The following is a 15,455-nucleotide window of genomic DNA, read 5'->3' on the forward strand; positions in this document are numbered from 1 at the left end:
AAATTTTTTAGGAATTATTTAAATAAGATACATTCGTAAACTACAATAATAAAGTGAAATAGTTTTACGTTATTATATTATTTTTTGTAAATACGAAAAATTTACAAAAAATAGAAAGCTATTTACTGCTGTTCATCTGAAGTAAGCGGCAAGTGAATGCAGCTGCGTAAAAAAGCAATATGGTGACTAACGAATTAATCAAGTGTTGAGGATAATCAGAATACAAATGTTTAATAATATTACCAACTTTTGCAATGGATGGTGGTGAAATTGAGTGATGAACTTAACGTGATTAAAAGCCTTTCAGAGGCTAAAGGGAAGAAAACCATGTGCGATGTATGTGTTGACTTTCACGATCTTCTGCTCTCCTGTAAGCAAAATGCACAATATTTTCATATTAACCTATTGTACTCGGGCATGTTGTAAATTTTTGTTTTGTATCATCATCTAATATTTTAATATAAATAATTTAGAAAAAGAATTACTATAAAAATTATTTTTATAATTATATTTAACTTTATATTATAAAATTTCGTTTATAACATTATAATGTATAACCTCATCGTTTATATATAATTTTAAAGCCTATTAATACACGAATATATTTCAATATTAAATATATAAAATAATAAAATAATTAAATAAGTTATATTTTACAAAAATCGTAATTATTATTAAAATTAAGATTAAATATTTGAAATAAAAAAAAAATAGTAGTAACATAAGAATGTTTTCTTGATTTTGTTTATAAAATTTTTATATTGTTTTTAACTTATAATTTATATTTAGATGATGAAAGATCATCAAAGGAACAAGATGGATTGGGATTACTTTGTATTTCGGATGTGGATACAACATTACATTATGTTAATCAGTGGGTGCAAAGGTCTGATTTTATTTTTGTTTTTTAAACTTTATATAAATTTTTATACAAACTATATATATATTAAATTTTTAATATAATCGTATTATTTCTGTTTTAAAAATTTTTTTTCATTTATTTTTATAGACAATGCATGTGCTGTTATCGAGAAATAAAAAATTTTGATCGATTTATAAGACTAACACAAAGTGTTGTATTATGTACATTACAACAATTACAAATTATACAACAAAATGGTCAGCAAACAAAAGTATTATCCAAAGATGAAAAAGAAGAAGAAAAAGCAGATGAAAATAAAATAGAAAACTCTGATTTTGCACAAACAGAAACACAAACAAAACAAAATTGGTCTCAACAAGATAGAGAAAAACTATTCCATCTTCTTTCAAAAATATTTTTATTAAATTTTCCTCTATATATTGCAATGAAACATAGTGGTGCAATTAATCCATTAGCTCCAGTAAAAGTAATATATTATAAATAAAGTTAAATAAATTTGTTAAAAATTTATAAATTTGTTAAATATATTATATATTTATACATTACTTTTTTATTATTTTGAAGGATGAAGGAGGATATTGTGAACCTCATGACCCAGAAGTGCCAGCTCCTTTAATTAGAGCAGTTTCTATATTTTGTCATCAAGGTGGTTTTAATTTAATGTCTGCTTGTTTTGATATGGAAAACACATTACCTGTTAGTCTTGCTCATTCAATGGTTGCAGTGATTTGTAATTTAAAACTTTGGTTGAATTATGGTAGTGTTATTCAGCTCTTTATACCATTACGTAGTCGTGTTATGAAATATATGTGTCGCTTAGCAGATAAAGAATTACGCACACCAGCAGTTAGAACAATGGCAGGTAAATTTTGAAATAAATAAAATTAAAATAATTTGATATATTAATTTTCAATTATGAATTAATAGTTTTTTACACTTAGATTTCATGTGGAGTGCAGTAAAGGATCCTATTGATGCTGTTTTACCAAGTTTTGATCGTGATGGATTGGATTTAGCATTTAAATATTTTACTAGTACAACTTTAACAATGAGATTAGCAGGAATAGCTCAGATAAATGCTCATATTACTGCATTCAATGAACTTTGCAATAGTGAAACTGTCGCTGAAGTGGAACAAGTGGGCCATGCCTTAGCAGCTTGGTTAACAGAAAATAATATAATAGCTCATATATTTGGACCAAATTTGCATGTAGAGGTTATTAAACAAAGTCATATTGTACTAAGTTTCTTAGCTATGGAAGGTAGAATCACATGTTCGGATATGGATACTATGTGGCAAGCTGCACAATTAAAACACTGCGGTCGTCCAGTATATGATTTATTGGCACCCTTAGTAAAACATTTGGCTCCAACTCCAGTTTTACATTTATACTCTTTGTTAGGAAAATTGGAGCCAAAAGACCATACAGAACAAAGTTTATTCCTGGCATCTGCTTTGATAAAATTTATTTGGACAGCAGGTGGTTCAGGTTATCCAAGAGGTTTATCTATAAAAAACAGAGAGATTTTAAGAGGTAATAATGGCATTGGTGGTAGTAGTACTAGTGATCCTAGTGGAATAGATGGAAGCAGTCCAGATGAGGATGAAGAAGAACCTAGTCCTGCACCATCAGAAGGACCATCACCACGAAAACAAGCAAGAGGTGATAGTAGTGATGGGGAAGGTATGCTGCATATATAATTGAAACTTTTATTTTTAAATTATATGACTTAATAATATATATTAATAATACTATAATTATATAACATAAATATTAACAGGTCCATTTAAAGCAAAAAGTATGGGCACAACAATTGTACAAACAAGTTCAAACGAAGGAGAAGATCCTACAATAGAAAAATCTGAATGTTTTGCTGAATCGATAAAAGATTCTACATGTAATATACAAGATGATATAAAAGAAAAACAGAGTGGATCAGATGCAGAAGCAGATACAGAAAAATCTAATACAGAGGAAACAGTTGCAATTGAGAAAAGAAAGAAAAAAGTATTAAGAAAACGGAAAAAACCTCAAAAACGTTCATTAGTTACTGTAGATAAAACATTAGAAGGTATCGTTAATGAAGAAAATAACATAAAGACTAAAGATTTAATGTTAGATATGAAATATAGGCCGGAAGATGTTTTAAACAGTACTTTAGATACTGGTGGATTAGTTTCTATTGATGATCCAAAAAATGTTGATGCATTAGATCGTGTAAAGCAACAAGCAATGGCTTTAGATCCAAGTGATCAACAAGTTCCAACAACAGCAACACTTTTAAGAAGAGCTAATAAAAATAAATATATGTCATTAGTAGCACATAATGTAGATCGAGCTCCTGATTCTGCAGATACTTCGCATGATGAAGATGATAGTGATGTAGCTGGTGTTCTTGCAGCAGCAGATGGACCTGGTGCTGTTATATCAGAACTTGCAGGTTTAGTACATGCGACTGGACCTACATTTTTACCTTCCGGATTAGACGAAATGCTTTCAGATGAAGAAGGATCTTATAGTAGTAGAATATCTAATAAAAGTGAAAAAAATATGGCAGATTTTGATGGAGAGGAAAGTGGTTGTGAAGAAGAATTAGCTCAATTAGCTGCACGTCATTTAACAGCTATACAAATGCAAGCTTATCATCCTCATCATTCTCATCCAACAATGACAATCAGACGCTCTGTTTGTCGTCCTCCACAAGTAAGAAGTATTCGCCAAACAGTAACACGTGTTAGTTCTCAGTTCAACTTGGATACTGTATGTAAAGCTGGAAATACATTATTGTGGGATCTTTTACAAGATGATAAAATTGGTCAATTAGGAGAAGGTTTAGCTTTGGAAGCTGAAAAAGCTTTGTGTAATCTTCTTTGTTTCAATGTTGATCGATTGATACCTATGAAATTTATAGAAGGTTGTTTAGAAAATCTTGCAACTAACCGTTCTGTAGTTGTATCTTTAAGATTATTACCTAAATTACTTGCCAGTTTTCAACAATTTGGTGCAATGGATGCACATACAATAACAACATGGGCTGATCGTGAACGTGGAATGATGAAACACTTCTTTAATAATCTGAAAACATATACTAGTATAGGGCCAAAAAATAGTTTATATTCTCATCAAACGGAAATACAAGTTAGATTACAATTTTTATCTTCTATTTTTTCACCTTTAGGTTCACCTGATTGTTTTCGTCTAAGTCTTGAACAGGTGGACATATTATGGCAATGTTTGTCACAAGATTCTACGTGTGCAGATGAATTATTTAGTTGGTTGCTTAGTCAAGCAAAATCAACAGAACAACATGCACTTGGAATGGATACACTTAAACATTTATGTATGCGTAAATTACCAAGTTTGCCACCTGAAACTATTAGTATGACAGGCCTCAGTCTTTTTCAACAATTGTGTAATTTAGCTCGTTTAGCTGCTGCACATTTGGACAGACCTTTAAGAGATGTGGATTCAGTTGGTATGGATTTCTTGTGGAGAATTGCATTAAAAGCAAAAAGTACAGATGTCAGTATGGCAGCTATACAATACCTAAATGGATATTACATGTCTAGACAATTAACTCAAGAAGCAGAATTTGTTTCACAATGTATGACTCACCTTGCTGCAGCTAGTGCTGATCTGGAAATAAATGAAGAAGCTAGTTTACGTTGTATACAAAGAGCTTTGTTATTATTAAGAACACATTTAGAAGCATTCCGAAAACGGTATGCATATCATTTGCGACGTTGGATACTAGAGGGTAGAGGTGCCGGTAGTCATGTAGCTATGAATACTTCGGAAAAAGGTCAACAGTTAAGAATATTTGTACAGCCTGCAGGAATTCCTGAAAAAACAAGTTTCACTCTTCTTAGTACTGATTATGTAGCTGATTTAAGAGCTGAAGTTGCTAAGTGGTGGGATGATACTCAAAATAATCAAGAAAAATCATCATCCAATACAAATGCGGGTCAAAATAATAGTTCAGTACTAGGTTCTTTACTTACTGATGGTCCAATTAGGATGATTACACAAGGTCAAGAATTAACTATTGATTTTGATGAAAAGACATTGCAAGAAATGGGATTTAAAGATGGTCAACTAGTATTCATTTCTCCTGGTGCTGGTCGAGGTAATGGTACGGGTAGATGTAATAAACGAGATGTGGATTCACCATCTCTTTTGCCACCACCTCCTCGAGAATCTTTACCGACTTTATTGTTATTACGTCCACAATATTTTGAACAATTATTTACATTAATGAGAACTTTAAGTGCTATGAAAACAATTGTCAAAGGAGGACAGGAAATTCCTCATACAAAAGCCCAAGTACTTTCGAGAAGAGTTTGGGATACATTAACTTTACTACCAACTAGTCCAACCTTATTAAGAGGATTTCAAAAATTGGGAGAAACAACCTTGCTAGAATTATTAGATCCTGCTAGTCCTCAAAAACTAATGTATTCTTTATATATAGTAGAATCATTAAGTAGACGTAGTACAACGAATCAATCTTCTGTTGTGAATTGTACATCTACTGCATCTGGTAACGAAGGTGATGTCGATACAGACGATACTCATGAAGACAAAGAAAAAGATATTACTTGGTCCACATTATTTGTTCAACATGGAGGTTTACGTCATTTATTTGATATTTTTATGTCTGGTTGCTTGGAACAAGGTGATGGTAGTGAATGGCAGCAGGACTGTCTTGCTAGTTTATTAAAACAACTCTGTTATTTGGGTGTTGTTAAAGAAGAAAAAAAACGAAATAAAGCAGATAAATTGCTTGTACCTAAATTAAGCGAAGTGATGCTTTCAATGATGAATGTTGAAGCTGTTATGTCTCGAATAACAAGTATATTAAATGAAGCATCTTTACCAAGAGATCCAAATCATTACAAAACAGGACTTTTTGGAAGATCACAAGTTATACATTATACTATGGCTTTATTGGTTTGTTGGGTACACAGTAATGAAACAGTTAAGCAGTATCTTTTTTCATCTTCAGAACCATTTGGAAAAACTTGGTTAAGAAGATTAGTATTGGAAGATCCTGAACCAGCAGTGAGAAGAGAAGTTTGCACAGCCTTATATAAATTATGTTTAGGAACTACAGGATTTGAAGATGAAAATTCTATTAATTCCAATTTAATTGTACCAATGTTAAATACTTTATTGGAACACCTTGTAATTGCTGAAGCAATGCAACCTTCTCATCGAAAACCAGATTTACCATTACATTTACATCCAGTACTTGATGATGGAAAAGAACCATATGGACCTGCTTGTAGAGATTATTTTTGGCTTGTTTGTCGATTAGTTGATTCTCTTCCAGAAGAAGCTATTAAAGAAGGTTCAGATGATTCTAATTTAACAATAGATCTTGAAGCTTTAGCAATAAGAGTAATTGATTCACTTTTAAATAGAGATCATCTTGAGACACGACACAATACAGTAGAAGATGATGGTTTAGTTGGATTATTAAACCTTACTTGTAACATTATGACACATAATCCACCTTGTAAACAAGGGAAAATTGGACAAAATTTACTACATGAAGTATTCGATTTTTTATTTGCATTGCCTAATCCTCGATCAAAACATGTACCAAAATGTAAAAGTCAAGTTTCCAGATCAGCAGCTTTTGACCTTTTAGTCGAACTTGTAAAATCTGCTCCAGATAATTATAGAATTCTTCATGAAAAATTACTAATTCAACATAAACCTGGTCCTCATTCTCCATATCCATGGGATTATTGGCCACATGAAGATGGACGTTCTGATTGTGGATATGTTGGTTTAACTAATTTAGGTGCTACTTGTTATATGGCTAGTTGTATGCAACATTTGTATATGATGCCACAAGCACGTGTCTCTATATTAGGAGCTGATTGTAATAGAGCAAATAAACACCAACTTACATTAAGAGAATTACAAAGAATGTTTGCTTATCTTCTAGAGTCTGAAAGAAAAGCATATAATCCTCGAAGTTTTTGCCGAGTATATACCATGAATCATGAACCTCTCAATACTGGAGAACAAAAAGATATGGCTGAATTTTTTATAGACCTTGTATCAAAATTAGAAGAAATGACATCAGATTTAAAAAATTTAGTAAAAACATTATTTTGTGGTGTAATATCTAATAATGTTGTATCATTAGATTGTGAACATGTAAGTAGAACACTAGAAGAATTTTATACTGTACGTTGCCAAGTGGCTGATATGAGAAATCTTTATGAAAGTTTAGATGAAGTTACAGTTAAAGATACTTTGGAGGGTGATAATATGTATACATGTTCACAATGTGGTAAAAAAGCAAGAGCAGAAAAAAGAGCATGTTTTAAAAAATTACCACATATATTGTGTTTTAATACAATGAGATATACATTTAATATGGGAACTATGTCAAAAGAAAAAGTAAATACACATTTTAGTTTTCCATTAAGATTAGATATGTCTGGATATGTCGAAAAAAAACTTATACCACAACATTATCAAGAAGAAAAGAAAGCTTTTGAAAAAAGAAAATCTGAAAGTGATTGTCAATCAGAATTAAATGATGATGATGGTACAGAAATGGAACATTATCAGTATGATTTAATAGGTGTAACAGTTCATACTGGTACAGCTGATGGTGGACATTATTACAGTTTTATTAGAGATCGTACATCTCCTAATAAAGATAAATGGTTTTTATTTAATGATGCAGAAGTTAAGCCATTTGATCCAAATCAAATAGCAGCAGAATGTTTTGGTGGAGAAATGACAAGTAAAACCTATGATTCTGTTACAGATAAATTTATGGATTTTAGTTTTGAAAAAACAAACTCAGCATACATGCTATTTTATGAATGGTGCACTGATCCTGGAGATCAAGCAAAAGAAGAAGAAGCTACTGTTTCAAGTCCAAATGGACGACAATCTTCTTCATTGATTCATAAAAATACTAATAAATTACCACCATTAGAACTAAATAAAGAACTTGAAGATTGGATATGGCAAGATAATATGCATTTTTTACAAGACAAAAATATATTTGAACATACATACTTTACATTTATGTGGCAAATATGTGGATATATACCACAAACATTATTCTCTATACAATCTGATATAACAGAAATGTCAGCAGACCTTTCAACATCGTTTTTTATGGAGACTTTTATTCATGCCAAGGAAAAACCAACAATGGTGCAGTGGGTAGAATTGTTAACAAAACAATTTAATGGTTCAGCTGGTGCATGTGCTAGATTTCTTGAAAAAATGGCTGGAGATTCATGGTGGCCAATTCAAATTCTAGTCAAATGCCCTAATCAAATGGTAAGACAAATGTTCCAAAGGTTATGTATTCATGTGATACAACGTTTGCGCGCTACTCAAGCACCTTTATATCTTCTTTGTGATGAAGAAAATGACGTAAATACGGTTGGCACACGATCATGCGTGACAAGATTTGTAAGAATGCTTTTGTCTCTTATGGAACATGCGAAACAACATTTGAAACATCTTACTGAATATTTCAGTTTTTTATATGAATTTAGTAAAATGGGTGAAGAAGAAACGTTATTTCTAATAAGAGTACAAGCTATATCAACTATGATAAATTTTTATCTTGGACACAAAACACATGAATTTGTTGATGCAGTTAGTGAAGAAGAAGAGGAAGAAGAAGTTGTTGCTATGCCAACAGAAAAGTTGAGACCTGCTTCTTTAGACAAAATGATTACCTTAATAGCAACTTTAGTTGAACGTAGTAGAGGATCTGATCATAGGTAAATTTAAAAATTTTAATAATTTGTTAATTTTATTTAATATAAGAATTGCATTACATATTATATTTTTATATTTTAGATTATCATTGTCTCCAATAGATCTTAGTGCTGTAGCAGGAGGTAAAGGGTTTCCCTTTTTATATCAGCAAACACGAGATGTCATTAATCTTAATCAAACACGAAACTTGATACAATCTTTATGTCGTTGGAATGATAGATTAGCAATACATATTATAACAATGATATTTCAAGCTATAACAAAACATACAGATGTTTGCCAACCATTTTTCAAATTATTGACATTGTTAACAGAAAGCTCAGGATTAAGTGGGTTGCCATGTATGACTCAATTGATTTTAGGCAGAGTTTGGGAAGCAGCCAGAGTTGCTCCACATGGAGCATTAGAATGGCTAGCTTTAGCCGTTACAAGAAGTAAACTTGCACATGCTTGGGTATTACAAGGATTAGATACATGGTTACAACATTTTTTATTGGAACATTCAAATCAAAGAGTTCGTTCTGCAGCTGCTTTTCTTCTTGTATCATTGGTTCCATCGACTCATTTCAGACAAGGTTATCGCAGTGCTCATAGATTAGGTTTAGGATGCAATACATCTAGAGAATTACAATTATCCCCAGAAGCTACTTTAATTTTGCATAAAATATATACTGCACTTTTACGATTATTGCAACCTGCAAGACATTATATTGATATACAAACTCATGGTACAATGAAACTCACTGCCTATTTTGCATTACTTACATATTGTGTTATTTCTAAAACAGAGAAGTTAATGGTAAGTATTTCATAATATATAATATATAATATTAAATTTTAATCATTATTATATAATTATTTTATATTTTTATTTTCAGTTCGGACAATATCTGAATGATTTATGGACACTTTTTCATCCAAAACTTTCTGAACCTAGCATTCCAGTGCATCATAATAAACAAGCTGTATTATTATTTTGGTATCATGTTTGTTCTGATTGTCCGGAAAATGTTGCTCTTATACTTCATAATCCTCATATAACAAAGAACATTGCATTTAACTATATACTGTATGTACTATTTATTTAATTCAAAATTGAAATAATATGAAGAAATAATATATTTGAGTTATTAAATTTTATTTAAATTTTAGCGCTGATCATGAAGATCAGGATGTAGTATTATTTAACAGAGTAATGTTACCTGCTTATTATGGTTTATTACGATTATGCTGTCAACAATCACGCACTTTTACAAGACAATTAGCAGCACATCAAAATATTCAATGGGCATTCAAAAATATAACACCTCACCCTACTCAATATTCGACTGTAAGATTTTTATTAATTTAAATTTTATTTTTTTTTTTTATAAAACTTATTTATAAAACTTTTTTATAAAACTTATTTTTAAAAAAAATTAAAAAAAAAATTATTTTAAAATAATTTTTAAAAAAAAAATTTATTTTTTCTTACATAGGCTGTGGATGAACTATTTAAATTAATGCAATTGTTAGTTGCAAGACATTCTGATCAAACAGAACAAGAAGAAGCTGAAATTGCATCATTCAGAAGAGGAACTTTATCTTCGTACTTACAAGGATTAGATGGACGATCATGTTGGGCTACACTTATTTCTGCATTTCGGTATAAATATATATTTAATAATATATTTTTTTATTTATATATATATATATATATATATATATATATATATATCAATTCAAAACAAAAATTAAAATATTTATATTATGACTTTTTATTGGCTTTTATATTATAAATTGGTATATTTAATCAATTTTTTACAGTATTCTGATTGAATCAGATGATGATCGACTTTATGTTGTATATAATGGAGGATTAAGTATGGCTCTGGAAGCATTTCATATGTTGCATATCATGTATCATGAAGCCACAGCATGTCATGTTGCTGGTGACTTAGCTGAACTTATAGCCATTATTGTGGAACTTGTACGATGCATCAGAACTGCTAGAGATGGACCTGATGCAAGAAATATATTAGCAAATTGTAAAGAATGGCCAGATATTCTACGAAAATTAGCAACATTGTTAAATACATACAATCCTCCAGATATGAGAAATCTTGCTATAGATCTTTTGAAAGAACTTGTAATGCTTGTTCCTGCTGAAGCAATCTCAATTTTAGCACCATTGCTATCACACTGCCATGCAGCTCTTCAAGAATCTCATGCTGCTGTTCCACCTGGTCCTTATCTTCCAAGAAGATCTACTCCTCCAGGAAAAATGCCTACTCGACCTGCTAGACCAATGGTTCAAATGGCAGTACCACATTCTCAATTAGAAGCATCAAAAGGAGTAGATCCAGAATATGATAATGCTTTACTTGAATTTTATTTACCATATCATGAACTCATTGATGTAATGTGCAGATTAGCAATTAATAACGATTGTATGACAGATACACTAGTTAATCTGAGTGCTATGTTAGGGTTTGAAGGTAAATATTATTTATTGTCTAAAATTTGGGAAGTAAAATAGTTTATAATAATTATTTGATTACAGGTGTTCCGTTACACTTAGCCTTATTTCCTAGATTATGGTTAGATGTTCATGCTGCTACACATATAGACAGAAAACATATTGCATCTCTTCTTTGTTCTTCCTATACAGTGGATTATGTAGATGCTGTGTTATTAGATGAAAGATCGTCGTTAGGGATACCGGCAATTCATGCTTTTCTCAAGACCTTCTTTCCAAAACTTGCTAACCATGTATTGACTGAACAAACTTGCTTACTTATTGACAATTTAGTTAGTTCTATGGTGGCAATGGTGGAAGCAGTAGATATTCAAGCTTCTGCGCATAGATTAACGGGAGATTTAAGAGCCTTAGCTCTTGTTTACAATAGCAGTACAAGACTGAAGCCACCAAGTAGTTTGTTACCAGCTTTAGAAACGTTATTGTCTCGAACCAGAGCTATTAAAGTAAAAGAGTCTAATCAACAGGAAGTAGAAGCTCCTACGAAAAAACGTAAATTTATGGTGAATGAAAATAATGAAACTAATGATAAAGAATTACATTTACCAATTAAAGAATTTAATGAGCAAAAAAACGTTTCTAACATAAACATCGAAGAAAAAGACAAAATAGAAGTAAATGATATGACTTCTTCTGATTCTGGAGATGATAAAACCATATCAAGAAACAATATTCAAGCAGAAAATATTTCTACAAACATCAGTACAATATCTCCGAGTTTAATTGATACTGTGACAACCAATAATTGTACGAATCAATTGCGATGTTCGTTGACTAATGTTTCTTGGTTTGAAATGTTGGAAAAGACGATTCTTGATTTGCAAACAATTGTGCAATTGCAAGCAAAAAATAACTAATTCTCTACATGTTTTGAATGGTGCTTTTATTATAGAAGCATATAATACAGGACTAAGTTTACATATAAATGTGTGATTCTTTAAAATAACAAGACGAAAATTCAAGATCTAAATGGACAAATTTTAGTGCTCTTATGTTATTAAAAAATGATACATATATTACTATATATGTATCAAATGCGATTTATTTTCCAAATGTAGGTAAATAAGATATTTGTTGCCTATTTAAGTTATATTCAAAAAGGAAAGAAAAAAAAATCATCAATTTGAAGTGAACAATTTTCATTTTATATAATAAATGTTCGTTAGTGTTGTGAGATTATTTATCTCCTCATAATATTCATGTACACTTATACACAATATAAAACTACCCAGTATTTAATAATAGAAGTTGTGAAAAAGTTTGTGAATAATTTAAGAAACATAATTAAAACTTTTGTTAAAATTATAAGTCTTTCCATATTTAATTTTTCGACATATTACAGATTTTTTTCATTCTTTAACATAAATTATAAAATAATAGTATTTTGTCAATTTTTTAAATTGTATATTTTTAAATATTATTTACATATTTATCTTTAAATAATTTGTCACATTGTAATATTTTCATCATACTTTTAATATTTATGAATAATTAATTATATAATTAATTGTTCTATATATATAAAATTATAGACAATTTCACATTTATTCAACACAACTTTCTAAACTTTACATATATAATTACAACATATATAATATTACATTTTTTATGTTTAATGTCCAAATAATAAAAAAAATTTATCATTTAGATAAATAATATTAATTATTTTGATACATTTATTTCTGATATTGTAAATATGTTTTGTTATATTTTTAAAATAATTTGTTTATTTGAACAAAATTTTTAAAGACATTCATTTATATTTTGGACTGCAATCATTTTGATTATTGAAACTATATTTCACATAATTTGTTTGCAAAACTTAATTATTAAACATATAAAAACATTATTAAAATTTTATTTTATAAAGATAAATTTTAGTATTCATTTAATATATTTTTAATTATTTTTCGTATTATCATAATAACATTTATAATTATCGCAATTAAAAAGTATTTGAAATATTGGTATAAAGTATTTTTTGTTTATATAAGAATTACAAATATCTCACATCACAAATGGACAATTTTATCATTAAATTTCCAAAATATTTGTTAAAAATCAGCAAAATATTATTTAAATGTAATTTTCTTATAATGTATAACAAACTTGGAAACATATCCATATAAACTTTTATGTATGCGCTTAATTTACATGCACTGCTTTATTATATTTATTATTATTACATATTATATATATATATATATATATATATATATATATATATATATATATATATATATTATATAATAACTGCTATTAAAAAAAAGAGGAAAATATATATATATATATTTATTGTTTTTTTTACTAATTTGTTACATAAACAAGTTACTTTATCGCCATTTGTCAAACATTTTTGGGAATTTATGTTCAAGAAATAATTAGTATAATTAAATTTTAATTTTTATCCTTTCAGTAATTTTGTATTATAAAAAACAAATGCGGGCTAGGATTTTTTGAGTTAGTCTAATTGCTCAGTAAAATAATATTTCTAACAATAAATTACAATATATTTAACAATATATTTCAAGAAATATATATTTTTTTAAGTATTGGATATATTGATATATTGAAATAAATAAGTTAGTATATCAGATCAGTAATTTTGCTAGAAATATTAAATCCCAATTATTTAACAAAATATGTTTCTTAAAGTATTTTCATTTTAAATTATTTTATTCAACTCTATAGCCTAATATACAATTTAGATACAAACTCATAATTTATTTTATATGCTTGATATAAAAATATATACATGTTTTCATCATAGCTTATTATTAGACGATGGCACTAAAGTATAACTTGTCCATATTAAGATTCAAGAATCATCACGTGTATTTTTGATTTCGACAATATATTACAATAAGAAATGATTGAAAAGAGAAAGCAATGAATGTTAATAATAAGATTATATGATATTCTTGTGCGATATGTTTATTTCTTTGTCATCTTAATGTTAATTAATTAATTAATAATCATTTTGAAAAGTATTTTGTAGTTTACCTATTTATGAAACATACTTTTAAAAAAATCAAATTAAGGGATTAAATATAATAGCAATTTTATGATAGAATAAATCATGATTTTTTGGGTGCATTTTAAGATGAACTACAAATTCTAGAAACAACTACCAATGATTATATGATTATTAATTAACTTTTGTGACAGTTATTAAGAAATTTAATAAGTATTAATGATAAAAAAAATGAAAAAATAGAAATGTGATTAAGTCAAAGTTTCTTTACTATTTTCAATCATAATATTATCTTTTAAAATCTTCGTATCTTCTTTTCAACGTATTATTATTTAGTAAATGTAAGAAGAAAAACAGATAAAATATGTTCAATAGTTTTACAAAAATTCAAATGAATAATTGTGTCCATATAATTAATATCGCATAATGTCTCAAATGTATTTCTAATGTTTGACGTACGTATTTGTGATCAAAATACTGTGATTAGTGTTGGTAGATTTATTCGCTGGTTGCAACAAACATGAATAACAAGCGTATTATACACGCACATACAGTATAATGAATTTTTCACTAAATCAAGTATTTTTAACTTTTACGTGCTGGCAGTGATTTATTGAGTTCAATAAAATCATAAATATAATCGAAAATAAGCTAAAAATAAGAAAAAGAAGAGAAAGAATAAAGAATGTAAAATCATATAAAATTATATCCAAAAAAAGCATTTATATTTACTTTTATTCATTAAAAGCAACAAATGCCTTTGTCTCATGAAACGCGTTTCGATAATCTTCATATTTATAAATAAAAAAAAGAAGTACATGCGATAAACGTTTGTGCTTTTTAATAATTCGGAGATGGTTAAGACTGTATAAAAAATATTTGAGGCGATCTTATAATACTTTTGTCATTTTATTAACCTTCCGAAAATATTAAACTATAACATCAGATTTATATCTTTAGCATGTGTTTATGTTTATGTATTCATTTATATATTTAAGGTGTATAGTTTTTGATCAATAATAAATAAAATCTTTTCATTTTAAATTTTGCATATGAAAACAGTTTTATTTTTTAAAATTTCGTTTTGTGCATATGCAAAAAATTGTGTTGAATTAATATTTTATATCTTTATGATATGATTAATCAAACTGTGAAAAATAAATTTCTGGAGTTTATTAAAAAAAGAAATTTATCTTAATAATTTTTTAATTTAATTAATTTGAAATAAAATTAACTATTTAATTTAATTAATTTGAAATAAAAAATTTAAGAAAATTTAATAAGAAATAAAAAATTTATTCGTAAGTT

The 15,455-nt window shown here is 28.3% G+C and overlaps 1 protein-coding gene and 1 long non-coding RNA gene across 2 annotated transcripts; one reads left to right on the forward strand and one right to left on the reverse strand.

Moving 5' to 3' along the window:
* Positions 1 to 135: 135 nt before the first annotated feature.
* Positions 136 to 12,478, forward strand: puf (ubiquitinyl hydrolase 1 puf). The gene is made up of 12 exons (XM_086904863.1): positions 136 to 370; positions 790 to 886; positions 1,010 to 1,349; positions 1,448 to 1,745; positions 1,825 to 2,568; positions 2,666 to 8,657; positions 8,737 to 9,454; positions 9,534 to 9,724; positions 9,808 to 9,985; positions 10,134 to 10,300; positions 10,462 to 11,132; positions 11,198 to 12,478. Exons 1-12 carry the CDS (start codon positions 259 to 261, stop codon positions 12,028 to 12,030), a joined length of 10,341 nt encoding a protein of 3,446 aa, XP_086760989.1. The 5' UTR covers positions 136 to 258; the 3' UTR covers positions 12,031 to 12,478.
* LOC147658146 (uncharacterized) lies at positions 10,395 to 14,795 on the reverse strand. Its single transcript, XR_015291144.1, has 3 exons — positions 14,607 to 14,795; positions 10,736 to 10,931; positions 10,395 to 10,655 (listed from the first exon to the last, which is right to left on the reverse strand). It is a non-coding gene; the product is annotated as an uncharacterized LOC147658146 (long non-coding RNA).
* Positions 14,796 to 15,455: the final 660 nt, after the last annotated feature.

This window comes from Apis florea, unplaced genomic scaffold, assembly GCF_048593485.1.
Source record: "Apis florea isolate Af1SG1 unplaced genomic scaffold, ASM4859348v1 contig_2350_pilon, whole genome shotgun sequence".
NCBI lineage: Eukaryota > Metazoa > Arthropoda > Insecta > Hymenoptera > Apidae > Apis > Apis florea.